Source organism: Lampetra fluviatilis, chromosome 33 (genome assembly GCF_964198595.1).
Source record: "Lampetra fluviatilis chromosome 33, kcLamFluv1.1, whole genome shotgun sequence".
NCBI classification, from domain to species: domain Eukaryota; kingdom Metazoa; phylum Chordata; class Hyperoartia; order Petromyzontiformes; family Petromyzontidae; genus Lampetra; species Lampetra fluviatilis.
Genome location: NC_136307.1, coordinates 8,637,814 through 8,665,132, shown reverse-complemented (window position 1 = coordinate 8,665,132; position 27,319 = coordinate 8,637,814). Strand labels below are relative to the sequence as shown.

At 50.3% G+C, this 27,319-nt stretch overlaps 1 protein-coding gene across 2 annotated transcripts in view; it reads right to left on the bottom strand.

Moving 5' to 3' along the window:
• LOC144944031 (calpain-9-like) overlaps positions 1-27,319 on the bottom strand; it is a 39,947-nt gene that overhangs the window by 5,459 nt on the left and 7,169 nt on the right. For both annotated transcript variants that reach the window (XM_078872047.1, XM_078872046.1), the window contains exons 2-15: positions 23,924-23,993; positions 20,382-20,500; positions 18,997-19,130; positions 18,253-18,421; positions 12,314-12,397; positions 11,063-11,148; positions 9,406-9,483; positions 8,285-8,445; positions 7,254-7,426; positions 3,234-3,442; positions 2,130-2,169; positions 1,725-1,799; positions 741-798; positions 489-553 (exon numbers count right to left, since the gene is read on the bottom strand). In XM_078872047.1, the coding sequence (XP_078728173.1) occupies positions 489-553; positions 741-798; positions 1,725-1,799; positions 2,130-2,169; positions 3,234-3,442; positions 7,254-7,426; positions 8,285-8,445; positions 9,406-9,483; positions 11,063-11,148; positions 12,314-12,397; positions 18,253-18,421; positions 18,997-19,130; positions 20,382-20,500; positions 23,924-23,993 (1,521 nt within the window). The remainder of the gene's footprint in view (positions 1-488; positions 554-740; positions 799-1,724; positions 1,800-2,129; positions 2,170-3,233; positions 3,443-7,253; positions 7,427-8,284; positions 8,446-9,405; positions 9,484-11,062; positions 11,149-12,313; positions 12,398-18,252; positions 18,422-18,996; positions 19,131-20,381; positions 20,501-23,923; positions 23,994-27,319) is intronic.

Below are 27,319 nucleotides of genomic sequence, written 5' to 3'. Positions count from 1 at the left end.
ACACGCAGGTGGAGAGCTGCCAGCAGGGGGTGCCCTTTATCAAGTTTTAGATGAGATCGTGTAACGTGTAACCCGAACTTAGTAAGTTAATGTCAGCAGCTAGTGGCGTGTAAGCCGCTCTGGGGTGCCCCAGCGTAAAGGCGCACACAGTCTGCCAAAAACAAATTACTATTTGTATTATTATTATTATCACTTGTGTGTAAACCACCTTCACCAACACATGTCGGCCAGCGTGGTGAAGTATGGTTAAATAGCCCCAATGACCCGCACCGTGTGGGGAGTCCTTCATCCAGCAGTGGATTAACACGGGTGAACATCTGTATGTAAAATCCCAGGTAAGGACCAAGTTTGATTTTATATATATATAACAAAAAACAATTGGCCAGATCATTACGTCAGTGCGTAACCCAATGATCAAATCCTACGCGTTTGACTTTTTGCAAACGAACGCTGGACAGAGTGGGGGAGGCGCAGGGAGGTGGGGATACGTCCAGAAGTGCCACGATCCCACGGCAAGTTTCAATGCTGAAGCCCTTTGTCTTGAGTGAAGGGTCTGTTCAGCATCCACACACGCAAAGACAAAGATCCCCCCCCGTATAGCCTTTAACACTTTGTCACACAATAATCATGCATCACCATTCTCCACACACACACACAGCCACGACAGTCACTGAACGTTCATGTGAGAGTAAGCGTGCGTGCGTGCGTGCGTGCGCGAGTGGCCGGCTTTCCGTCCGTACGTTTCATGACGATCTTATTCAGGATTCTCTGAAGCTCGAGGGAGCTGATCTCCATGTCCTGAAGAAAAAAATTGAAAATTATATCGTAGAACCCGATCCTTCAGTTCGTTCACATTTAAAACGAAGCAATATAAGAGATGGTCTTTTTCTACTTACAGCCTTCAGGCCGTGCTGAAAAAAAATCCCATTGAAATCCCACACAGTGGCACTTAATTTGTTAACTGCAGAGGGAGGAACAGCTAAGCCAACCTCTTACTGGGCTTTGAATTCTTATACCTGCTGATTAGGACCGCAGGTCGGATAGCACGACTATGAATGAGATGCTGCCAGTTCACCGCGTGTCCTGGTTGAGCCTCCCAGAAACATGGTAGTCCTACGACGACGAATGATGAAGTCGCACGCTCATGTAACGGGCGAGTAGCACTACCTGGACAGATCGTCAGCAAATATGTCATCCCTCATTAAAAGTAGTGTTCACTCAAGAAGAGTGAGCGCATGAGCTCCACCGCCACCGAAACAGGCTTTCCCGGGTGAACAAAATTGAATATCTGGGACACACCAACCACCTGTAGTGATGGCCCCACTCTGCAGCGGTGAACGAGGCAGTGAAATACGGCGTGGAAGCCAATTTAATTTTATTGTTTGGGGATTTTTCTTGATTTCTTTTGCTCCAGCCTCATGAGTTCATGGTTCAAGTCCCACAGTTCGTCGAGTATAAATTCCGGATCCGCTTTGCGACACTGCCTCGGCCACACCACCCTCCCCGGGGCACATGTGGCCAGTCCACCGGCGATCAGCAGGAGCGGCAGGGGACCAGGTGCTCTCATGCCGGGTCCGGTAGAACTAACGGACTAGGCGATTGGCGCCATGGCACCTCCTCTCCACTCGCTTTGTACGTGCCAGCGAGTGGAGACACGGCACGGAGGGCACGGGGGACACGCAGGGGCATGGGAGTGGGGGGGGGGTTACAGGGGGGCTACTCACATCACCAGCGAGGACTTTGAAGGCGTTCTTGATCTGCTTGTCTTCCTCCGTCTCAGGCTGCTTGGGAACCACGGGCTGGTGGAAAGGAGATCACGATTATAAATTTAGCGGATTGTGATAAAGTAACACAGCGCAGTGTCTGGACACGCACTTTTTTGCACAGTCGACTTGATTACGTGGACCAATTAATTTTGTACGCATGGGTTTAACTTTCAGGTACAGCCCCTGGATGAAGAGAGCTTCCTCAAGCCATGTCAGACATGGGAGTTTTTGACCATACTTCACCATGCCGGCGATGCCCAGCGCTGGTTAAGATATCACCCGCCGCTGGTGTTAGCCGTGGCTAGGAATCGAACTCAGGTCGCCGGGTTTGTAGTGGACTAGTAAACAAACGTTCTCAGTTACCTCTGGTGGTATGTCGGCAGATATGCTGTTGTCCATTTCACTGCAAGGGAAGGAAAAAAACAATGTAACTATTCAAACTTGGCCATCACAAATGATAGCTCAACGTAAGTGGTTTGTCAATCACGTGGAAATGTATTAGCAGTAGCCAAATACTCGAAACCAGGGGTTGGTAACATGCGGCTACGGAGCCGCATGCGTCTCTCTACAGACTGCGTGACGTGACGTACTGTGTACTCGCATGCATTGCAGCTCTTGAAACCTTGAGTTTTGCATCGAATTCTCTTCTTGTTATTTTGGTTGCCAACCCCTGCTTTAAACGGTGCCATGTATACATCACGATACCTTTTTTCCCGGCATCAAAGTATGAAAAATACGAATAGGATAATAATAGGGGTTTTCCCCTTTTTTCTGGCAACAAAACTGAAACCTTTTTACGATAAATCATGTGTGCATTAACCACAATACTTGTGGTCAAAATGCAAGCTGTCTCTGGTGTGGACCAATCAGTTTCAAGGCCAATGCATTTATTATCAGTGTGTTTTTTGTTTGCATTTTGACCACAAGTATTGCGGTTAATGCACACGTGATTTCTCGTAAAAAGGTTTCAGTTTTGTTGCCATAAAAAAGGGGAAAAACCCTATTATTATAATTTGGTACTGGCAAAGGAGGTATAATGAATAAGAACAGGTTTTACCCTTTCCTGGCAATAAAACATGTGTCGAGGTGTTCAAGCACCAAATATAAACCCTTTGCAAGGAATCAAGTCTGCATTAACCACACGTACTTTGTGGTGAACATGCAAACAAACATGCTCTGATAATAATATATGCAGTCTTTGAAACTGATTGGCCTACGCCAGAGACAGCAGCCTCCTTTACGGCCTAGTCTCACGACCAGTGTCAGATCAGAGAACGCCAAAAGGCGAACAGCAACAAAGACGATGCACGCATCAGAGCATTTATAGCTCGGAGTGAGCAGCTTTATCTTGCGACCTTTTTATTCAACTTATTTTTGCACCGCACGTGGCCAAACGTGCTGCATCGGAGTGGAGTGATGGAGGTGGGGGCAGTGGTGGTGCGGTATCGGTGACGAGCTCTTCCTCACTTGGACCCGTTCTTCTTCTCGGCGTAGAGGCGCACCACGAACTCGGCCTCCTGCTTGGGCTCGAAGGTGGAGGGCACGATGACGTAGTTGCCGGGCGGCAGGCAGAAGCGCTGCGACACCTCGCGCAGGTTGATGAACTGCTTGCTGCGCGCCTTGGAGGCGTTGTAGAGGAAGAAGTCCTTGGGCAGGTGGCCGCCCTGCTGCTGCAGCTGTTCAGCGAAAAGGCCCCCCCCCCAGAAGAGCAACAGGTGGACAATTATGATTCATACTCTCAGGTTTTTTCGGTAAAATAAAATAATTATTTTATTTTCATTATTACGTTTATTAACTTTTACTTTTATTTTTTACCTACGTGACTTTACCGAAAAAACCTGAGAGTATGAATCCTTGCAGTCAGGAAAGCTTCAAATCTAGGACAATTATGATGCTGATGATGATAATGATGATGGACCATAATGATAATATTGATCATGATGATATTGATGATGATGAAATATTAGGCTTTATTCTTGCCGGCAGGAATACGGGTGTTAATATGTTCATCATCTTGATGCTGGCACAGAGGGCCTCGTAATGATGATGATAATAATGACCACAGTTACTGATTTACCCAAGAAGAAGCTACACGTGTGAGTCTGAAGGCTTATTTCCAAGAGTGACCTGCTACATCAGAATGTGGGTTCGATCCCGAAACCCGATGCCTGCTGTATATTTGGAGTTTGCATCTTCTCCTCGTGGCCACGTGGATTTTTCTCCGGGTCCTCCGGTTTTTCCCTCCACATTTAGAATCAACATCAGGCGTTTAGAATATTTGGCTGTTTTAAATTTCCACGTAATAAGCCGCTTGGTTGATCTATCATTTTTGGCCAGGTCGCTTATGAAAAATAGCTATATAGCTCAGTGGGCCTTAGTTGGTAATATAAAGAGTTTAGTTTAGTTTGGCCAACAACCCCACTTCCATTGAATCGTACGTTGACTTTTGGGTTAGGGCCACGTGAAGATCTCACCAAATTTGTGTCGTTAAGACCCTCCGCCAATTGTTGGTGTTACTCCGTGACGCTTTACCCCCCCCCCTCCCCCCCGTGTTCCCCCACCCAAGCCTGCCTGGCCGTTCGCCGCACCTTCCCCTGGCTTTTTTTTACTTACGATAAAATACTTCTGGGAGAAAAAAAACCACAAACCAAAATAACCCTTCGCCAAAAAAAATCTATTGCGTAATCGTTATATCGGCTGCGAAAATCCCACGCTTCAAGTTCACCAATTGCACGGTGTAGGAAATAGCTGGAGATTCCAGAGTAGACCGATGCAGAACGGGGGGGTGGGGGGGGTAAGGAAATTAACAACTTTGCCAGCCCACCAGCTCAATGTTGTAGCAATGTATCTCGTGCCTGGGGTACGACCGCCCAGTAACTACATCGCCGTACTTGGTAGGATTTTGACAAAAAAGCAGTCAGGTCGGTCGATTGAATCAGCGCTCACCAATTTCACCAGTGATCAGTCGCCTCCTGATCATTCTCCGATCGCTACTACCATGGTTCCTGTTCCTTGGAACTTCAAACTTTGATTCCTCTACCCATGTTGAAGACTCGTGTACCAGACCGTTTGTATGTTTGTAGAACTTCTTTTGCACCATACGTAGCCAGCTGTGTGATGATCAGTTGGCTACGTACCACCACACTGCAGGTCACAACACTTTTTCCCTCTGCTTCTTGCCTTGCACTGCTCCACTTTGGAATTCTCTCCCAACATCTTGCCCCCCTCTCCCCCCGAGTTCTTATAATAAATAACCTTGCTCAATATCCAGCAACATGTTAACTTACACCTTCTAAGTGTGAAAAATACGAAGAGATTTTACCCTTTCTGGCAATAACACCAAAAAGATAGCTTTTTCAAGGAATCAAATCCGCATGAATCACGCGTACTCGTGGTGAACATGCAAACAAAACATGCTCTGATAATACAGCATATGCATTGTCTTTGAAACGGATAGGCCTACACTTGAAACAGCAGCCTTCTTTATGGCCTAGTCTCACCACCAGTGTCAGACCAGAGGATGCCAAAAGGCGAACAGCACAAGGACAATGCACCTGTCAGGGCATTTGTAGCTCGGAGTGAGCTGCTATCTGCTGCTCGGGGTGTGTGTGAACACCTTAACACCTCTTCTTCTTGGTTCTTTCGGTAAAGTCACGTAGAAGGGAAATGATAAAAATAAAATATAATAAAATAAAATTCTCACGACGTTTCGGCCACAACGCAAGCAGCCGTCGGAAAGACATTTAGGACGCTGGCTTTCCGACAGACCTGTTCTCCACCTGAGGACGGCTGCTTGCGTTGTGGCCGAAACGTCGTGAGAATTTTATTTTATTATGTTTTATTTATATTGTTTTATTATTTCCCTTCTACGTGACTTTACCGAAAGAACCAAGAAGATGAATCCCTGCAGTCACGAAAGCTTTAAATCGAAATTTAACCACCTTAACACCTGGTTTTATTGCCAGAAAGGGTAAAACCTATTCTTTCTAGATTTAAAATTTTCGTGACTGCAGGGATCCATACTCTTTGGTTCTTTCGGTAAAGTCACGTAGGTAGAAAATAGAAAATAATTTATTTAATTTTAATTTATTTTATATTTTATACCTACGTGACTTTACCGAAAGAACCAAAGAGTATTAAACCTATTCTTATTTTCATACTTTGATAAAGGCAAAGAGGGTCCCATGATATTCTACCTGCTACATGTTGCTGCTCCGCTTGACGTTTTAGGCCTTTGGGCACTGCGTTCTACGACCATGATGGAAATGAAGGTCGTTGAACTTCAGAAGCAGAATATTTATTGATACTGGAGGCATCTGATGAACTGTAAAAAATATTTTTTTACAGATGTCCAGTAGGGGGCGGGTCAGAACGCAACAACAATAATTATTACTGTTGTATTGATTAGAATCAATACAATCAATACAAAAGCACGATAGGAGTGCAAAGTATAAGAAAGGTGCACAAATCACTTTAAAAAAGATATACAAATAAAAAACGAAACTATTATTTTCTTACCAGGGCAATCCCACTGAGTTAATAGCTTCATTTTCAAACACGACATGGCCACAAATGATAGCTCAACAAAGAGGCATATCACGTGGAAATGTACAGCACCTACCTCCAACATCGTTTCTACGTTGCTCACCTACTCGTCTGTTTTGCTCTGCCATCGTACTCATGCATTTGTTGATGGGCCCTCGTTCCGTTGAGTTCTGGGTAGCTGGCACCGATCGGCCCAACATTAGAGGCCGGGCTTGATGCAACCATGCAGGGTTCACCATGCAGGGAAGGTCGGTCCATGCACCATGCAACCCGAAACTCACCTTCGCTGGCAGCTTTAGCAGGGCATCCATGGCCAATGCAAATTTAAATGTACGATCAATATTAATAATAATAAAATATATAAATTCTTAGCACTTGCAAACTACCGTAGTGAGCTCACTGCGCAGCCGCAGCTGTAAAGAAAAGTCAAGTGATTCGGAAAACATGAGCACGTGTCTTTAAAGTTCTGTAGCACTGGTTGTCTAATTCATGTTTTTTTTTCTAGAGAGAGAGATATATACACACATAGCGTCGCTCATGACAAACTGCATCTCAAAACGCCGTACACTTTGCAACGCGCGCCAATTTTGCACCGAGGCGTGGGACACCACAGACGAAGAGCAGAGGCAGCCCGAGCCGGTGCCAACCTCCTCCCGCTCAAGCTCTGTCGTCCTACATTGGGATATTTCGCCAATTCGCGTGGGAAGAAACCAGAGGAAACCGGAACTTTCGCAGATAATAACAGGACAGGTGAGGGACAGGAAAACAAAAATGTCGCCTGCGTCTCTTCGTGTCCCTTTGTCGTGTCTCGACCATTCTGGCGGTGTCCGTAGGCCCACGAAAAGCCTGCCCACGGTGGCTGCCCTCCACCCCTCTCCCCCCACTAGCCCCCACCCCACCGTGATAGGTCGGCGCGGGCGGCGATCGTTTGCGGTACCGCACCTGGTAGATGGCGAAGCCGATGGTGTAGATCTGTGCGCCGAGCTTGCGCTGGTGCCGGCGGTTCTTCTGCAGCACCGACACAATGAAGGAGCAGCCCTTCTGCCCCTTCGCGTCGGGGTCGTCGTCCTCCTCCTCCAGCTTCAGACGGAACTGCGGGTTCGTCCAGAACGTATCTTTGGTGCCACGTGTCCGGGGGGGGGCGGGGGGGGAGAGGAAGGGTTAAATGGGCGAGGGGTGACAGGCGAGTAAAAAGGTGTCGTGCGTGGTGCCGCGACGGTTGGCACACCGAGATGTGCAGTCCGAGAGGTCGTTAGGAAGGTCTGAAAAAGAAAAGAACTCGTAGCTCGGTGGGCTTTTCCTGGTAATATAAAAAATTGTTTAGTTTGATTTATTTAGCTGACCTGTCCCCTTGTTACAATCATGGGAGGAGAGGTACAGGGGAGGCTTACCTTTCCTCTACTTTGCACTCCTATCGTTTTTTTAATTGTTTGTTGTTGCAACTTTCTGACCTGCCCCTACTGGACATCTGTGAAAAAAGAGCTTCATTTACTCATCAGATTTCTCCAGGATGAATAAATAAATCGGATTCTGATCTCGGAAGCTCTCGGGCTTGACTGAATCGGATATTCTCGTCTACGCCCTTGCTCGAGCTACGTTTGAAAAATCCCATCACGGGGCTCGCCCGCTCGCTCACCCGCCCGCTCACCCACTTGCTCGCTCGCTCACCCGCCCGCTCGCTCACCCGCCCGCTCGCTCACCCGCCCGCTCGCTCACCCGCCCATCCGCCCGCCCGCCCGCTCGCTCGCTCGCCCGCCCGCCCGCTCGCTCGAGAGAGATCACCGCCGCTTGGCGAGGCTTTCACGCTGGTGGTGGGCTGACCACGTGGCTGATGAACTACGACGATGATGAACGACCGAACGAGCGAGGCCCGGCAGGGCCGTTTCAACGCGGTGCACTGCCCTCGGCAGTCTCCATATAGCGACCACCGCCACCACCGCCACCACCACCACCACGGCCACCACCGACGGTACCGGGAAAGTTGCGGCAGCCTCCGGCCGTGCAGCCGTTGAGCCAGCGGCCCTCGTGCGTGGACACGGTCCAGTTGCCTGGCGTGTCGTCGTCCAGCGCGTCCGGGGTGAGGTTGCACACCTCCACCTTGTGGAAGTTCGCGATGAAGTCCCTGTAGGACATCCTGTGGCAACGGCGACGCGCGGGGGGGGGGGGGGGAAGGACGACAAACTCAACTGCTTGTTGTTGTGTTTAGTTTGTTGTCCTTCCCCCACCGCCCCCGCACCTCCGATTAGCACGGTTGGCTACGTACGGTGCGTAAGAAGTTCAACATACGTACGTAGACAAGGTTTGCCGCGGTCGGAGGGGTTGTTTCCCCCCCCCCCCCCCCCTCTGTGGGTCCGGGGATCATTTTATTTCGCTACGAATCGAGGTTCGTTTTGTCCATATCGGAGGCTGTGCGCGGTATCGTCAGGCAGTTAGCACGGCTGGCTACGTACGGTGCGAGAGAAGAAGTTCAACAAGTACGGCAGGTGGAAACGCCGAACTGGCACCGTTGAAGAAGCTGGCTTCGAATCTGGCTTTCAGCCAACTGTTGTTGGAGTAGGTTCTGAAGTATTCCTCACTAAGTAATTTTTATTGTACCAGCTAAGGCCCGCTGAGCGATATAGCACTTTTTCAGAAGGGACCTGGTCACAAATAATAGCTCGACGAAATGGTGTATCATCGCGTGAACATTTATAGTGGACAAATACTCTAAAACGCATGTCGATTGGAAACGTGGAGGGAAAAACCAGAGGACCCGCAGACAAATCCACGCGACCACAAGAAGAACATGCAAACACCAAATATACAGCAGGCATCAGGGTCGGGATCGAACCCACGACCGCCTGTATACCAGGCAAGGTAGTTAACATCTCGCCACCGTGGCACCCATGGTGGCAAGTATAGTCACTTGACTGCCTCAAAATTCCTTCACCTAAAACATTTTATGAAGTATGATCCGATAACCACCCGTGACCCAGGTAGCGTGTGGAAGCCATCATCATCATCATCATCCAGCAGTGGATTGACCAAATTGTGCTCCGAGTGCTCTGCGTGTTTTTGTTTCTCTTCCCGCGTGGTTGTGCACGGCTCCACCCACCAGAACTCCCCGTCGTCCTTCTGCTGGTGCTGCAGTCGCGTCCTCTCTTTGGCGGAGACCTGCTTCCACTCGGGGCCCCTGGCGGGAGGAGGGCAGAAGAGGAATGGGCACGCCGTTGTGACTCGAGGTGGTTGGGGAGGCGCACACGCGTCATCTCAAACCCGGGTAGCTAACCAAACCCGGATTTTTGATGTGCGCCAGTCGGCACGTTATCAAAAAACGTGCAGTCCACAATGGGAATAAAGTTCAACCACCGTGCCGGCACCCAATGTCAGCACGAATAGATTCCTGTCACCCGAAGACAGATGCCAGTTAAACTCGGACAGGTGGCAAGCCCATCCAAGACAAAGATCCCCCGTATAGCCTTAATAGACCTTTGGGGAAAGTGCTGTTAGTGAGCAGCGCCTATGAAGGCCGGCACGGCACACGAGTAGGTGGGTGGCCAGAACTACGCCCAGCCACCTTTGTCTCTCCAATGGCGATGTTCACACAATGCACCAGGTAATGATTTGAGGCTGAGTCGACCTAGGGGAGCCTCAGGACCGGTTCAGATAATCATCACTAGTGTTCACCGCGAGCGAGAATCGAACTCGGCTGGCTGGGTTCGTAGCGTAGCGCGCAAACCGTTGGACCACTGCTCACCACACGTTAAACCGACCATCGTAAGCCTCTCTCCCACACACACGCAGATCCCCGAGGTCGACTTGGGGGGTCCTCACAGTGGATTTTGGCTAGGCCAACGAACAAGGACGGTCACGGCATCGCGCGCTTTCAGGATGCGCTTCTACGGCCGTCTGGAACGCTCCTCCTTCTGATATCGGAAGCCACTGGCGCTACGCACTTTTAAATCTATAGTGAAAACTCATTTATTTAGAGCCGCTTTTTCTGTTTAATTTGCTGCCCTTCCCCCCGCACCTACGATTAGCACGGTTGGCTACGTACATTGCAAAAGAAGTTCAACGTTAAAAGGCTGGTTGCCAATCAAAACTTTCAAGCACCGCAGAGTTCATCGAGGGATGTGGCCCCCGTGCAATGGTTAGCACGCTGGACTTACAATCCAGAGTTTGAGGGTTAATTTGGATCTCCCGGTACGGCAGTTGAAGCAGTGTGCCAACCGTTAAACGGCACCGATGCTCTCGGCATTGGCGGCGATGCCTTCAGCAGGGGGTAGTGATCGCCGGTTTAACCGTGCTCGCCCGGCACCAGAGGGAGCAGTTGCTCACACGTGAGTACGGATGGCCAGCCACACTCCAAGACAAAGATGCCCCATTTAGCCTTTACAGACTAAGTCTATAGGCAATGCTGCCGTGGTACGGTGCTTAGCACGCTGGACTTGCAATGCTGACGTCGCCGGTTCGATCCGATCTCCGTGCGCGGCAGCAGAACCTATGGTGCAAGTTTCTTAATTCTCCCCCCATTTGGGTTCACCATAGTTACTCAATTAGCAGGGTACATGCGATGGGGACAAGTGTGGGTACTGCCACCTCTTTCAAGACGACTGTCCAGCATGTGAGTAGGCCAAAACACCTTCTACAGTGGCTCGCTCGAGAGCTCCCTCTTGCGGACACCCATCTGCCAGCGGGGGGCGTAAACAAGAAATTGCAGGGCTGCAACTTTATCTTTACCTTTGGGAAAGTCAGTTACAGGTGCAACTCACCCATCGCTCCAAGCGCCGTTCCACTCCACCTGGCCCCACGGGTTGCGAACCCGCACCAGCTGGATCTTGTGACCTCTGACCTCCACCTGGTGGCGGACACGGCAAAGGTAAGTGTCCATAGTACCACGTCGGTTCTCGGCAGGTCTCGCAAAAACCAAGCATCTTTGAGCGTGAACAGCGCTTGGATGGGTGATCGACGCCCGTAAGAGGTTGTAATCGGGACCCCCTTGCTCGGGGTCCCTCCTGGCATAACCCCCCAAGCGAGCGATTGTCTCCTCCCACATGCCAATCTAAACACTCAAGTGGAATTGTTGAAGCACCAGAATTCATGACTCACTCCCCCACCCCCCACTCCCCTACCCCCCACTCTCCCGCCCCCCCACTCTCCCGCCCCCCCACTCTCCCGCCCCCCCACTCTCCCGCCCCCCCACTCTCCCGCCCCTCACTCCCCCGCCCCCCACTCTCCCGCCCCCCACTCTCCCGCCCCCCACTCTCCCGCCCCCCACTCTCCCGCCCCTCACTCTCCCGCCCCTCACTCCCCCGCCCCCCACTCTCCCGCCCCCCACTCTCCCGCCCCCACTCCCCCGCCCAACACTCCCCCGCCCCTCACTCCCCTGCCCCCCTGCCCCCACTCCCCCGCCCCCCACTCCCCACTCCCCCGCCCCCCCAAAAAACAGTCTTGAGACTCGATCAGGATGTTGCTGGTGAGGGTGTTCTGGGTAAAGGTTATCACAGCTAATTAATATTAATGCCGACTTCCGACAAATTGGTATTGATCTTATTGATCACGGGAAGGATAATGGGGCAAAGTGGATCATTGCCAGGGGAACCCGCATTTTGCGAGCCCCGTCTGGGAAGCGAACTCGGGTCGCACCGGATTTGTAGCGCGGTGCGTGAATCCACCACGTTATTCTACCAATATAGCTCTTTTTCAGAAGCGAGTTGGCCACAAACGATAGCTCGAAGCTTACTGCGTGGAAATTTACAGCAGCCAAAAACACGTTGATTCTATACGTAGAGGAAAAAAGCAGAGGACCCGGAGAAAAATCCACACGACCACGGGGAGAAAGGACATGCAAACTCCACGTATACCGGCATCGTCAGCGTCGGAATCGGGATCAAACACACAACCTCCTGTATACTGGGTGATGGAGTTAACATCTCGCCACCGCGGCACCCTAGAAAGAAAGACGGCTTACGTGGCAAGCGCCACGAGAGGAGCGGCAGGGCGAGGTGGCGATGGACTCTCACCTCGTCGAAGCCGGTGATGGAGTAGGCGTGGCCCTTCACCAGGCCCGTGGTGGTTCGAGCCTCGGACTCGGCGCTGCTCGTTACCTGCGGCACGCGCAGCGGGGGGGGGGGGTACAGGATAGAGGTGATTAAAGGGCTATGATGGTCTGGGGCGAGATCAACGGCGAGTGTGCGTGGATGCCGAGCTCTGAGCACAGGACGCGAGCATTGTGCCCGGGCGCACACGCAGGACAGCGAGCGCCCGTGGGCAATCTCGATGCAAGGTCACGGAGGTGGCCGCGTTTTTTGGGCGAAAATCGGCGTAACTTTCAAGCATTAACTTTCATTTCCTATACTCGCTTAACGACCAAAATCACTTAGCGGCCGTTTTCGTGGAACCAATTTGCCGTCGACTGTGCAAGCACGTGCACGCGATTAAACAGACACTTCGACCATAAGTACACGTGCTCACGGACACTTTAGACATCAGGGCACACGTATTAATGTGCATAGGCACGGACGTGAATTGCACGTCGGTCATGTTCAAATATTCAAGTTTCCCCTCGCTTCATGCGGGGAGTAGTAGATGCATTCCGGACAAAAAAAAGTGGCGGACAAAGCGAAATCGCACGTGGAGGCAGCTGCCTGCCGAGTAGCGCATACAGTACACACGGTACACACAGCACAGTACACAGCGCAGTACACACGGTACACACAGCACACACTGCACACACAATGTTCCCCCGCGTCCGACCGCATAGCCACATGTAGAGTGAATTCAAACCGCATATAGCGAATTTTGGGTAGAAATAGGCGAGGCGCAATATACGGCGTGAAATCTCAACAAACCGAACCCGCACAGAATCGAGGGGCACCTGTAATAGAATTCCACAACATCGCGGGACTCTGTTAGGGTTGTGGAGAACCCACACAGACAACAAACAGCGAATGTGTTCGCCGCCGAGGTCGTGGCGGGTTTCTTTTTCTCATTCCTTGTTGTCATGCGCACCGCTGTCGACTTTACCGAGGGCGATATTGGCACGTAAAATAAAGACTGATCGATTGAATCGCTTTTCATCATCAACACTGCCGCGAGATAGGAAAAACGTAACACACAGTGGGCCCAACAAACGAGACAATGGCCTCAATTGTAGCAAATCGAGTTCATTTGCCTCCTTAAATGCGTTCGCTCGGATGCCACTCACCGCCCACTGTCATGCGATTTCACCCCCGAGGGAAAGGCGGAAGGACACGTGGACACACCGCGGGACCGGCGGGACGAGTTCCACCAGAGGGTCTGGTTTTTGGGTGAGAGTCACTCCACCATCCACCGAGGATGATGACACGCACACGGGCCATCCCGTGGTGCGCGTGCACCACGGGATGGGGGTGGCCAACACCACGCCCGGCCGCCTTCGTCTCCCCAGTGCTGATGTCTACACACCGCACCACGTGCTCATTTGAGGCTGAGTCGACCTAGGCGAGGCCCAGGACCAGTGCCGGATTAAGCTAGGGGCCTGTAGCATTTGTTATGAAGGGGCCCTAAAAAAAGCACAAGTATTTATTCATTTGCTATACAGCTTGATAATACGACAAATCGCTAACCTTAAACACCAAGTCGTTCATACAAGTTGAAGGCAGTATAGTACCATATTAATAGAGCAAGTGCAGATTAATTGAACCGGAATTGATAGCTTGAAAGCGTTTAGCACGGGGCCTTAAAAGTGCGGGGCCCGTAGCATTTGTAGTACTACCCAGGACTGGTTCAGGTCATCATCGTTGGTATTGGCCGTAAGCGTTAATCGAACTGGGTCGCCGAATTCGTAGTGCGGTACGCTAACCGCCGCGCCACCGCTCCTCACACCGAAAACAATTATCCCCCGTGTAGCCTTGAACGTACTGTTGGGGCAAGTGCTGTTTGCTAGCACCGATGAAGGCCGGAATGGCACACGAGAGGGTGGGTGGACACCACCACAGAGCCACACACGCACGCACAAGTATTGATTAGGTCCCACATTAGTCATTAACCACAAGCAGACCTAGAATATTATTTTACATCAACTTTCGTCCATAATTGAAATGTCATATTTCTGCTGCTCCTTCGGTATTTTTAGAAAACTGCCGGGAGGGCTCACAGGGTGTGATACTGTGCCGCACCCAAGCAATTTAGCGCTGCATTCTTGTTCGTCCTGCTTAGAGCCCTTCCTTACCACCGCCTCCCTTACCACCGCCTCCCTTCACTGCTCACGCGTAACCTCATTTTGTGATGGGCGCAAGTGCTAGCTCGGGTTGCCACCTCGGGAGGTACAATGTCAAATCCGGCACGTTATGGGAAGGGAAACGAACGCCTGGCATAACTCGTAGAGATGTAAAGTTACGTGCTTATCATCATTATTATATCTTGACTTAAAGCTTTCGTGACTTGCAGGAACTCATATTCTTTGGGTCTTTCGGTAAAGCCACGTGGATCGAAAAATAATGATAAAAAATAATAAAATATCACGACATTTCGATCGCAACACAAGCAATCGATATCGGGTGAAAACATATAGCGGGAAATATTTTATAATTTTTTATTATAATTTTTCTATCTACGTGGCTTTACCAAAAGACCCAATTAATATCATTATTATAATTAGCGTTGACGATAAAAAAAACGGGACTTTCAATGCGTCCCAACGCCCCGCCAGAAAGACCGACAGATTTTCCAGGACGGCCGCCCCACCTCAACAAGAGGAACGTTCTGGGAAAACCAGGACAGGTGGCAACCATACCTCCCCCATGCCCTACGCAGGTCACCGAGGGCTATTCGACCACTCACTTCTTCAACGTGCTGCTCAGCGACGGTCGGTGGCGGCGGGGGAGCACAGACGCGGAACCGCAGAAGTATGGTACAACGATGAAATTTGCTACGCCGCTTCTCATGGCTGTCAACCATGGGGAAAAAGACATAACAAATCAGGATGTGGTGGCGGCGGCAGCGTGAGGTGTCCAGAACCTTGACGTAGGAGAAGAGTCGCTTACCAGTCCTACAAGGAGGGCCCAGCAAGGGCCGATATTCGTACGGCAGTGGCCCACATGGACAGGTGACCACGGCCGCCCTCTTGCACGACCACTCCGGCCCGAAACGCACGCGCGAGACCCATCGGCCGTCGCCGTTGAATTTAGCGAAGAGACGGAGAGCGCCGGCTCTCTCTGTCTCTTCGACGTGCCAGGCGCGGTGCACACCAGCGTGGAGATAGTAAACCTATCTCCCCGTGGGGTCGGCGGGGTGGGCGTACATTTTCTCGCATCAACTCACCACGGCTCAGCGAGCTATCGACGACGCCTATGACCATCAACCCCCCCCCCTTCCCCAGGGCACACAGGCACGTGCCCCATCTCGGTCGGATCTCGCCAAGCCAAACAGGTTTGAGGCCCGGGTACAGCGACTCACGGAACAAGCAGGTTGTGCAAAGGCTGCCCCGCCGGGTCTCTAGGTTTTTTGTGGGGCAGCAGAGCCGCAGTGCAGCCGAGTCAATTGTTGTGACGCGCTCATACGCCACCTTCACCCCAACCCGCACTGGTCAGCGGTGGTGAAGTATGGTCAAGCGGCACCCACGAGAGGCCCTCATCCAGCAGTGGATTGACAAAAGGGCTGTACAGTACAGCACTGTACAGGGTAACGGGTGCAGTCCTGCAATGTCGAGCTCACGCCACTGCTGACAGAAGGGCCTCCTCCTAAAAGTGAGCTCTAGGAGATACTTGGCCTACTCTTCCATGCTGGCCAGACGTCTTGGAGCGGGTGGGAAGGGAGCACCCACACTTTACCCCACCACACACAAAGACCTGCCGTTCAAATGGGTTGTGGCGCGAATCGTCGATGCAGACACGCCCAAGTTGCTCATCGAGAGCCGACAGGCGAATTTCGTTGACCAGCCCTGCCTGCCGCTTAATCTCGGCCTCTATCTCTTCCGCACGGCGGTGAGTGAACCCCAACGTTGTACTTTCATGCAATGTAAAACAAAAGCCTCAAAGCATTTTTCTATTCTTAGGTTTTTTCGGTAAAGTCACGTAGGTAAAAAATAAAAATTTATAAAAGTAAAATAAAAGACGGATGCTTGTGTTGCCTCCAAAACGTCGTGATTTTTATTTTATTTTTATTTTACCCTTTATTAATTTTAATTTTAATTTTTTATCTACGTGACTTTACCGAAAAAACCTAAAAATATGAAACCTTGCAGTCACGAAAACCTCAAAGCATTCGTCAATAACGCTGTGTGTGTGGCCTTAAAATAGATATAAAATAGGAGACGTTTCAGGGAATGGCCCTTGTTCATAGCACATACATAGAGAGGCCAGTCGAGAAATGGAGTGGATAATGATAATGATGATGATAGTTGGAGACTGCACTTCCCACCATGGGGCCTGATGACAAAGGTAAACAAAAACATTTGTCGACCTCCGACGCGAATGCACGCGGTATTGTCAGATCTCAGGAGCCAATCTGGATTGGGCGCGACCAGTGCTGCTGCCATCCGTCTCACTCGTGCACGCAAAATTGATCTCATCACGTACACTCCTTTCGCTGCCATTCCTTCACTGGTCTCGTCCATCAGCCATCATCCTCGTCCAGCGCTGCTGCGTCCTGCCCACGCCCGATCGTCTCTCTCAAGTTGAATCGACGGTGCGCCCGAGATCAATCGATGCGTCGTGGAAATGCGTTTGAAAAAAAAACCGACGACCAGCGGTTTCTGCTGCTCTGCCGCCCCTCGCCCCCAAGCCACGGTGGGGAGATGTTTACTCCCTCGCCTGGTGTGCAGGAGGTCGTGAGCTCGATCCCGTCCCGGACGCCTGCTGTACATTTGGAGTTTGCGGTGTCTCTCTCCTCGTTGTCGCTTAGATTTTTATCCGGGTTCTCCGGTTTTTCCCTCCACGTTTAGAATCAACATCACGCGTTTAGAGTCTTTGGCTGCTGTACATTTCCACGTGATAAGCCGCCACTTCGCCGAGCCATCATTTGCGGGAGGAGCCGTCAGCTCCGTCGCTGCTGTGGTGCGTGAAAACGCGCGCAGCACGCGGGGCGCGGCAGGGCGTGGTGCGCGCCGACGTACACCGACCTACACCACGTGCACATCGCTGGAATACCGTGCCTTTTTAAAAAGGTATTTGACAATGATGGAGACGCAGCATACCAATGGTTGGTATGCAATTTTACACATGGAACGGGGGGCACGGGGTGGGGTGAGGGGGGGGAAAGAGTTAAAAAAAAATTTATACGAGTCCAGTGAAGGTTGATCGCTTCTTGGGATGAACTAACTAGGCTCGACTTGGGCAGACCGCGAAGTGCATTTAAATTCCTCCCTTACTTCCCTTCTACGTGACTTTACCGAAAGAACCAAGAAGATTCCTCCCACGTACTGTAGGCGTACTGTTTGCACCGCCCCGTCCAGGATTTCCCATGACATTATTTAAAACTCAATCCACTCCATGTAAATGTTGTGGCTCGAAGCCGTTTGGCAGTGGCGCAGTGGCGCAGTGGCGCAGTGGCGCAGTGTTGTTGGCATGGGCCCAGTGCAATTAATGAATTGGGGTCCCTTGCGAATTTTCTGCCCCCCCCAACGCCACGCTTCTTTGTAGCCCATGGTCCTCATTGCAGTTGCACCGCCTGTACACTTGATGTATACAGAGAGAAAGAGGGATCGTGCAAGAGAGTGAGCAAGACGGGGAGTGGGTGAGTGTGAGAGAGAGCACACGAGAGGGTAAGCAAGACAGGGAGTGGGCGAGTGCGAGAGAGAGTGAGACAGGTGAGTGTGAGAGAGAGAGAGAGCGAGAGGGTAAGCAAGACAGGGAGTGGGTGAGTGCGAGAGAGAGTGAGACAGGGGAGTGTGAGGGAGCGAAAGCGAGCGACACAGTGAATATGAGAGAGAGAGAGAGATGAAGAGGCGGCAAGATTCATTCCGTTTGGGCCGTAAACTCACGTCGATGGAGCAGCCGAGCATGGATCCCCGCTCCAGCGCCTTCTTCATCAGCTGAGGGAAGTTCTCGGGCACCTCCTTGGTGTCGTACATCTCCACCACGCCGCCCGTGAAATCCTCCATCGCCTCTGACGTGCTGCCCCCCTTCAGGGCCTCGTACGAGCCGTGCAGCCTGGGCGGTGGCAGCGGTGGCAGCGGTGGCATTAGGGCAGAGAAGGCCTCTGGGATTTAAAATCGACCTCAAAAACAGTGACCACTTTAAGTTAAATCAAATCCGCGTGTGTTTTGCACGACACAGCCGCCACCACGACCTTCACAAAATGTAAATTCAGTGAAAGCCCAGCGATTGATTGCAGGACCAGAGACCACCAGGCCATCGACCACACAGTAGAGAAACCAACGTTCACAATTTGTGTTTTTCTGTGCAGTCAGTGATGACCGGGTGCAGACTTTCCCGCTTTCACTGCTATCGTTGGATAGCAGTAAATCAATATAGATTACTAATTAGCAGACCTATAATTTACCCATACTAAGTGAACAGTTTGTCCAATCCCATAACTGGAGACCAGGTTGGGATCACCAACTCACTCCGCTCGACCACGCAGTTTAGTCACCGTGGCTGGAGCGGCTGAAACCCAGAGGTCAAACCCAGGATCTCAGTGGTGACTGGGCTCAGCATCTCCGACCTCTCCCCGAGAGCCACACGAGCCCACCCCTGACTGTGACGGAGGGTGGCGTTGAACTCACTTGGCGTAGGCCTTCTCGAGCAGGGCGCTCCAGAACTCGTGCCCGTCAGCCGAGTGCAGGAAGACGAGCCGGTCCTTGTACGTGGGCAGGCGATCGTCCACCACAACGTCCGTCCACTCGCCGTGCTGCCAGAACTACACACGGCGGATCACGGTCAAGGCGCAGCTCGGCACGGTGCAGCGTGACGTTCTCGAATTGCAGTTATTAGGGTCGAGTGGCGGCGGCAGCGGTGGTTAGCACTAACCGCGCGACGGACACGACTGCTGGCGGTACGATGATTATTGCACGTGGCCAGTTTTAGTTTAAACGCACGTTTCTAAATATGGAGGGGAAACTGGAGGAACCCAGAGAAAAATACTCGCGACCACAGGGAAACACGCAAACTCCAAATAGACAGGCTTCAGGATTGAACCCACGACCTCCTGTATACTTGGAGAGGGAGTTAACATCTCACCATATGCCTTGACGTGTACACTTATTTTTGAGAGGGGTAGCGCATTGGTTATTGCTGCTGCCCTGTGAACCGTACGACCCGAGTTCAATTCCCAGTGGTGGCTAACATCGGTGGCAAGCGACATCTGAACCGGACCTGTGCCTCCCACGAGATCGACCCGCATAGACTAGCATGGTGAAGTATGAGCAAACAACCCCGATCACTGACATTTTGGGGAGGCCCTCATCCAGCAGGGGATTGACATACTGCAGTAAACTATTACTACGCAATATGAAGTTGCTAGACATGCCGATGAAATTTAATGGTTTAAGTCCACGCCCGAATTAACTCAATTTGTCATCGACATGTTACCTGGATTTTTCTTTATTTCACGAAACTATCACGAACTCTCAATGAAATAAATATTTGAAAAAACATTGAGGAACGGGAAGAGATAAGTACATAGATTATTTGCACCAATTATTGGAGCATTTTGACTGATCAACAACTTTTATGACCGACTGCCTCTCTCTCCAATACAACAATATGCCTACTGTCTGTGCAGCTTCTTAAGATGTGGTTGGATTTACACTCTCTATACACACACACACACATCCAAATTGCATTGTTGACTTGCAGAGATCCACAGACTAACAGAAACCCAGACTCACATAAGAATTTAAACTCAAAGAGACCCATAAACCCACACAGATATCCATAGTCAACAGAGACCTACACTCACACAGACTCGTTTAGAGGCCCACAGACTCACACAGAGATCCATAGACTTGCACATCGAGACTCGTACAGACCCATAGACTCCGAGAGGCCTTGGACTGCCTTTAATATAATATAATCATGCTCACAGTTTATCTGCAGCCTCTGCAGACGATGCTACGTAAATCTGCATTGCATTGCACTTGTACCGGCTCTCTCAAGAGCGCGTGGTCACCTTGAAGTGGAAGATGCCGGCGTAGTCGTCCCCGAAGCCCTGGCCCTCGGGCACGACGCGCTCCAGCAGCTTGGGCGACAGCGTGAGAGACGCGATGGCAGCCAGCAGCCAGCAGTCTCCTGCACGGGAAAGTGGACGCGCGCGACAGCGAAACACGCCATCAGTGGACACGCCACAGCAGACGCGCGCGACAGCGAAACACGCCATCAGTGGACACGCCACAGCGGACACGCGCGGCATCGCGGCGTCAGCCGCCCGCTGGACGAGGGACCAGGTCACCCCACAGAGAAGTTTCAAGTTTAATTTTCGATTTAAAGCTTTCGTGACTGCAGGGATTCGTCTTCTTGGTTCTTTCGGTAAAGTCACGTAGAAGGGAAGTAATAAAATAATAAAAATAAAACATAATAAAATAATTCTCACGACGTTTCGGCCACAATGCAAGCAGCCGTCCTCAGGTGAAGACATTCTTCACATGAGGACGGTTGCTACGTGACTTTACCGAAAGAACCAAGAAGATGAAGTTTCAAGTTTATTTTCCAAGTTTTTGAGCCGGGCGGTGGTGGCTGCGATGCTGCACGTAATCCGATGCCGTGGAGGCAGCAGCAAGGGGTTGGTGGATCACCACATAGATGGCGTGAAACTCCCCTCCCAAAGGTGGGCGTCGAGGAGGTGCAGTACAGCAGGTGGACTAATCGCCATCTGTTTACATCTGTATGGGGATATAGTGTTGCCTCCTCACCGCCGGGTGCTGCGGTTTCCTCCCACTCGTATAATAAGCACAACTCATCATTCATTGGCTGAAAACATTCTTAAGATAAAAAAAAACCCCAATGCACGACCCTCTTGAAAGAGGATTCCTGGAAGTCCATGTGGCTTCCCTGGATAAATAAATAATTATTATTTACGATTATTACTTTGTTTAGCCAAGGTGATAACTCAAGAGACCAGGGCGAGTCTCATTTGCTAGAGTGGCCCGAGTCACCAAAGTGACAGAAGTAAAACAAAATTAAAGTACCACAATTAAGCAAATCGAAGACAGACGGTCGTGGCCGCAGGCTGTGGAGGCCGTGGGTGGCGGCTGTGGGAGGGTCGGTTTGGATTGGAGCTCTCGGCGATGCCCTCAATGTATGGCTCCCATGTCAGCTTCCGCTTATTTGGGCAGCACCGACACCTGCGACGTAGGGTCAGGGTGTCTTCTACTACATTTCATATTTTACGGTGGTCCGCGTAATAAAACTAGCGCTTGCCGGCGGGGCAACGTGACGTCACACGCCACATTACGTTTTAATGCCGCGAAAGCTTGCGATGGGATTTTATGCCAATTCACGTGTAATTTTATCCGTGATAAATTGGGCCATTGTTTTTCGTTCATTCTTTTATAAGTCTTAAGTAAAATACAATGACGCTGGCAATAGAATGTCGCGACTACCAAATGTAATTAAACGCTGCAGCCATGACGAACTGTTTCGCCGATGCAGAGAGAATTGTAAAAAGCCTTACACTGCACATCTATGCAAAGCAACAAGGATTTTTTTCTCCTGCGTTCCATTACTTTAAGTACACATCAGACGTAATTTTTCTTGCCAACTCACCTCAATGTCCTTGGCCACGTTTAACGCTCTATTTTCTGGATTCCTCGTGCTACTAATGGAATTAATGGCCACGAGCCCGAAACTCAAAACGTTTGAAATTTCTTGACATGCAGCAAGCGGCTGCTGCATTCCAAGGAAATATCTATTTAAAAAACGTATTCTTTTTTTAAATCAAGGACCTCCTTTCCTTTCACCAATTATTATTTAAGTAGGTCAGTGCTCTCAGGAGCTCCTCTGATCTACCCGCAGGTTTGTTAATGGGAAAAAAAACGTTCAGAGAGAGGACCGAGAGAAACAATATATAGACAGAGGGCCTGGATAGAGAGGCTGGAGAGAAATTGATTGGGGAGAGAGAGAGAGCTTTCCTGCATGGGGAGTGAGGCTGAATGCAACGAGAGGGCCTGGGTGTGGGAGAGCCTTGAAGGAGTTTCTACACAGAGAGTCTACACAGAGAATGTCTACACAGAGAGTGTCTACACAGAGAGTGTCTACACAGAGAGTGTCTACACAGAGAGTGTCTACACAGAGAGTGGTTGAAGGGGAGGAGGGCCTGCGTTGAGAGAGGGAGGGCCCACCTGTACAGAAAGGGCCTGGTGAGAAAATGATGGGATCCATGCCCCCAACCTGCTTACCCTCGTGTAAAGCTAGGCCCCGTTTCTAGCATGCCAGGTCCCTAAAGAAATTTCTAATTTTTACGTGAAATTTGCGAAACCCCAAAACCGATCTCTAAGAAACTTAGCAGAGAGCTTACCCATGTCCAATGCCTAGCCTTGTGCAGGATAGCTTTTGGGCAAGATTGGCAAGTCAATTAAAATACTTCATATAAATGTATATACGTATACAAAATCATTGTGTACCAGCATGTACAATCGAATACTAGAGCACAGGTATAAACTCACATGCCTACATTTTTCGGCAACTGTGCGCACGTTTCATCGTACGATCGATGCCCTTAATAAAATAGAGGCCCCATAAACGGAATGGCCGTCCGTCTTATTTGTATTGCTGGCTGTTTCCAGCAGAGGTCTTTTACCTATCAGTTACGTAACCCGTCCCACTTGTGTGTGACACTGTCACATCCTTCTGGTAATGACCGACATACCAAAATGGCACTCGAGTCACCTCGCTTTGACGGACACGCCCTGCCCAGTGGCAGCAGCAGAGAGCCGGGCCCGTCGCATGGACACGGCACAGCGAGCGCTTCTAACAATTTCCATTTTATCCACAGATTGAAACGTTTTCAAACCCACGGCTTGAATCCATGGTGTTGTGCAAAAATATAATTGGCACTTGCACGCATGACTCGATGGATTGAACCAACGGATGGACACTTCGTTTTGTGGTCAATGCCTGTTTAGTTGATTTGAACGTCATTACGAATGAAACACGCGGCGCAAACCGAGAATGCGCAGATTTAGAGAGCTGCACTGCAGCGCAACCACGAAAACCTTGGCGCAGTTTGCGAGCCGAGACTCGATGGGGCGCTGCGGTGGTGAGATTTTAACTACCTCGCTTGGTATACAGGAGGTCGTGGGTTCGATTCTGACGCCTGTATATCTGCAGTGCGCGTGTTGTCCCCATGGTCACGTCTCATTCCCCAATCATTGTCTGAGCTTGCGGTGGCAAGATGTTATCTCCATATGCTGCTATGCAGGACGTCGTGGGTTTTATCCCAACCCTGACGATGCCTGTTATATATAAATGGAGTCCGCGTTTCTCTTTCCCCGTGGCGGTCACATGGATTTTTCTCTGGGACCTTCGGTTTTTCCCCTCCACATTTAGAATTAACGGGCGTAATTGTCTGCTATAAATTCCCACGTGACGAGCCACCACTTAGTTGAGCTATCATTTGTGGCCAGGTCACTTCTGTAAAAGAGCTGTAAGCTCAGTGGGCCTTACCTGGTAAAAAAAAAATAGTTTAGTTTAGGAAGTGGTTCGCGAGTGTCGTACCAAGCTCCCCCTGCTCGATGTCCGTCCGCGTCGCCCCGTCGACGATAAACTGCGGGTCGTTCACAAATTCCTGCAAGCAAAAAAAAGAACGAGATTGTAAATGACAACACTGATCGTTCCATTAACTCCTTTCTCATTATACGTTCAATGGTGCTGTTTGTTGCTGGCCACTATGATGTTTTCAGGGCCTTTGGGGCCCATGCCCCAGCAACCACGATACAAATGTAATGAGTTATTAAATAGTGAAACAGTTGCGTTTTGAAGTGAACACTGCTGGCGAATGGTGGTGCACAACAACAACTGCCATTCGCCACCAAGTGGTGGTGACGTCACCATGACGCTTGTGCCAAGCTATGTGCACGTTATGGCCACGTTAAGCGTCGAACGCCCACTGGCAGGAGGTCGCGGGACAGACCCAGGTGCCATGGGTTGACCGACCGAGATGACTGGCCAGAGCACCACCTGTGCCCCCTACTGTGCCAACTTGGTGTGGTTTAGCCACACGGCATACCGCACAATCCAGCCTGATTAAACCCAGAATGGATCGTAGGCAGGCCAGCCTAAATGTTTCTAACCAGTGAAGATGATCCATTTGGGAGGGAGTCCACGTTTCACAAGCATAGAGAAGGGAGGGCATGACTGTGGCCAAGAAGACCCGAAGCTTCGTGTGGAGCGACAGACCAGGTAGCTTCCACACAGCGTTACGCAGCAGATGAAAATATAATGCCGCTCGACGGATTCAGAGCAAGACCTCTGCTATCAAACCGGAGCCGGTCATGAGCACACTGCCCAGATATGGACATTGTTCCACTCTCTCTACAACTGCCCCATCACCAATTGGGAGTTGTGGGGGTGGAGTGTCCGATGGTAAAAAATACCCAGGCAGGTGCTTAGTTTTTGTGGGGTTGATGGTAAGGCCCCACCTCTTAGGTGGCACACTCCAGGTTCAGCAGCAGCGCCTCAAACTCCTCCGAGTGATCAGCAATCATCAGATCATCGGCATACGTAACATGGTCGGCCAATAGGGAGCCATCCCTTGATCGCACCCGGGCATCGATTCGCCTCCCATTGTATCTGTACCAGATGGAAATTCCTCTGGAATAGCCATCGAAGGCTTCACGAACTACGTGGTCAAAATGACTGTTAAATTATGTGGGAGCCAGAGGACATCCCTGTTACACCCCAAGGTGAACAGGGAATGGCTCCGACTTACGGCCACGTAGTTTTACCCAGGCCTGCTCACCATCATGAAGGTCCTTAAATGATTGTGAGCAGAGAGTCAGTGACTCCGAAAGGCCGAAGAACAACCCAGAGCCCAGGCCTACTGATGGTATAATAGGCCTTGACCAGGTCAATAAATCAAAGATTTAGGTCCTGTTAGAATTCCCTATACCACTTTTGCAGCAGACTGACAGAAAATAAGGCATCTGTGCAGGACTGCCCTTTCCTGAAACCACATTGGGGCTCTCAGCTGTGCCTGGCAAGGCGATGTTGAATAATCATTGTCAGGAACTTTCCCGGCACACTGAGGAGGGAGATGCCCCTATAGTTGTTACAGTCTGTGCGGTCCCCCTTCTTAAAGAGGGGGACCACCAGGTCATCCTTCCAATCCTGCTAGACCCGTCCAGTGGGCCAGACTCTTATTATGATGTCATGTAGGGCAGTCTGCGCACAAACGCCACCCTCCCTCAGCATTTCGCTTGGGAGATCATCTCCGCCCGGTGTTTTTCCTTGTCTCAGACTCTGGATCGCCTTCTGTACTTTTTCAACAGATGGCACCTCAGCCAGCCACTCAAAGGGGGTGACTACTTACAATATTTGAGGCACAGCAGCCTTAGCAGGGTCATCCCCACTTTGCCCCATGATGTTTTCCAGGCGGAGGGATTTCCCCTCCCACAAGACTTTACAAAAATGCTCAGCAAATGTGCAAATCTGTTCCTGGGGGTTAGAGATCGGATCACCTCTCTTTCTCCGAATGATGGTGATAGGTGTGGCACTGCAAGTTACTTTTTTCATGGAGTTAAAGAGTGATTTACTGAGGCAGACTCCATCTCCTCAGCAACCCACGATCACCACCCATCTTTGCAGTGCCTCACAGCTCTCTGAACCTCTAAAGGAAGGCTGCGGTAAGCCTCCTCATTCTCTGACGTGGGATGCTGTAGATGGTGAGAGTGGGTCTGTCACTTTTTCTCAGCGAGCCTGAACAACTCCTCTGTCAGCCAGGGTCTCTGATGAGGTTTGGACCATGTACCCAAAGCAACCATTGCAGCTGCATGAGCCACAGTCCTAAACCTCGCCAATTTCCCTTTGGCATCATCAGGAGTGAGGGACGATGCCAACTCTAGCTGCAAGCGATGATGAAATCCTCGCTTGCAACTTTCATCAGCTACCTGAGACCATGCCACTGTGGGTTTGAATAGGGTCCTGGATGTACACCCACCACCGAAGTGGAAAAATGGCAGGCGCAACTTACAGATGACAAGCCGATGGTGAGTGGGCAGATCAGCTCCACGGTAGGTCCTGACGTCAAGGACATGGGCCTGCATCCACTGTTCCGTCACTATGTAAGTCCAGCAGATGTTCATGCTTGGACCCGACGTGCATTCATGATGTTGCGTGCATGCGCCGATTTGCGGAACAGCGTGTTGGTAATTACAAGCCCATCGGCTGCACAAAAGTCTAGCAGCCTCCTATCTTTGTTATTGAGCTGATCTGGCCCATGCCTTCCAATAACTCCAGACCAGGTACCAGCATCATGACCAACTCGAGAATTAAAGTCACCCAACAGGATGACTCTTTCCCGATGGGCCACTTTAGCTAGCACCTGTCACAGGAGGTCATAGAAGGCAACTGACACACACACGTGTCTGCGGGTGTGACAAGTAAAGATTACAAGGAAAAATTGCATTTTCAGCTTTATTCACGAACATTTACTCATTCATTTTATAATTGCAAAGTTTGCTGGGTTTTTTTTCTACAATAATCTGCTTACATTGTTATTCTGAGAATAACATATTGTTACATTGTTATTCACCGTTATTAATGAGATGTTGTTATTTACTGAATAACAACCAAAGAATAACATCACTTTTGACATTCCAATAAGGATATATATATAAAAAAGGAAAATCCACCCGAATTAAAGCGCCGCACACACTGGCGGTGATGCGTCTCTCCTCACCGCTTGCATAGCCCGGTGCAGACTTCCCATTCAACGTGAAAACACCTCGATTTAAAGCTTTCGTGACTGCAGGGATTCATCTTCTTGATTCTTTCGGTAAAGTCACGTAGAATGGAAAAAAAAATATATAAAAACGTAATAAAAAGATATTATTATATTATTATATTATATAATATTATTTAATTATATTATTTTCTTTTATTATATTATTTTAT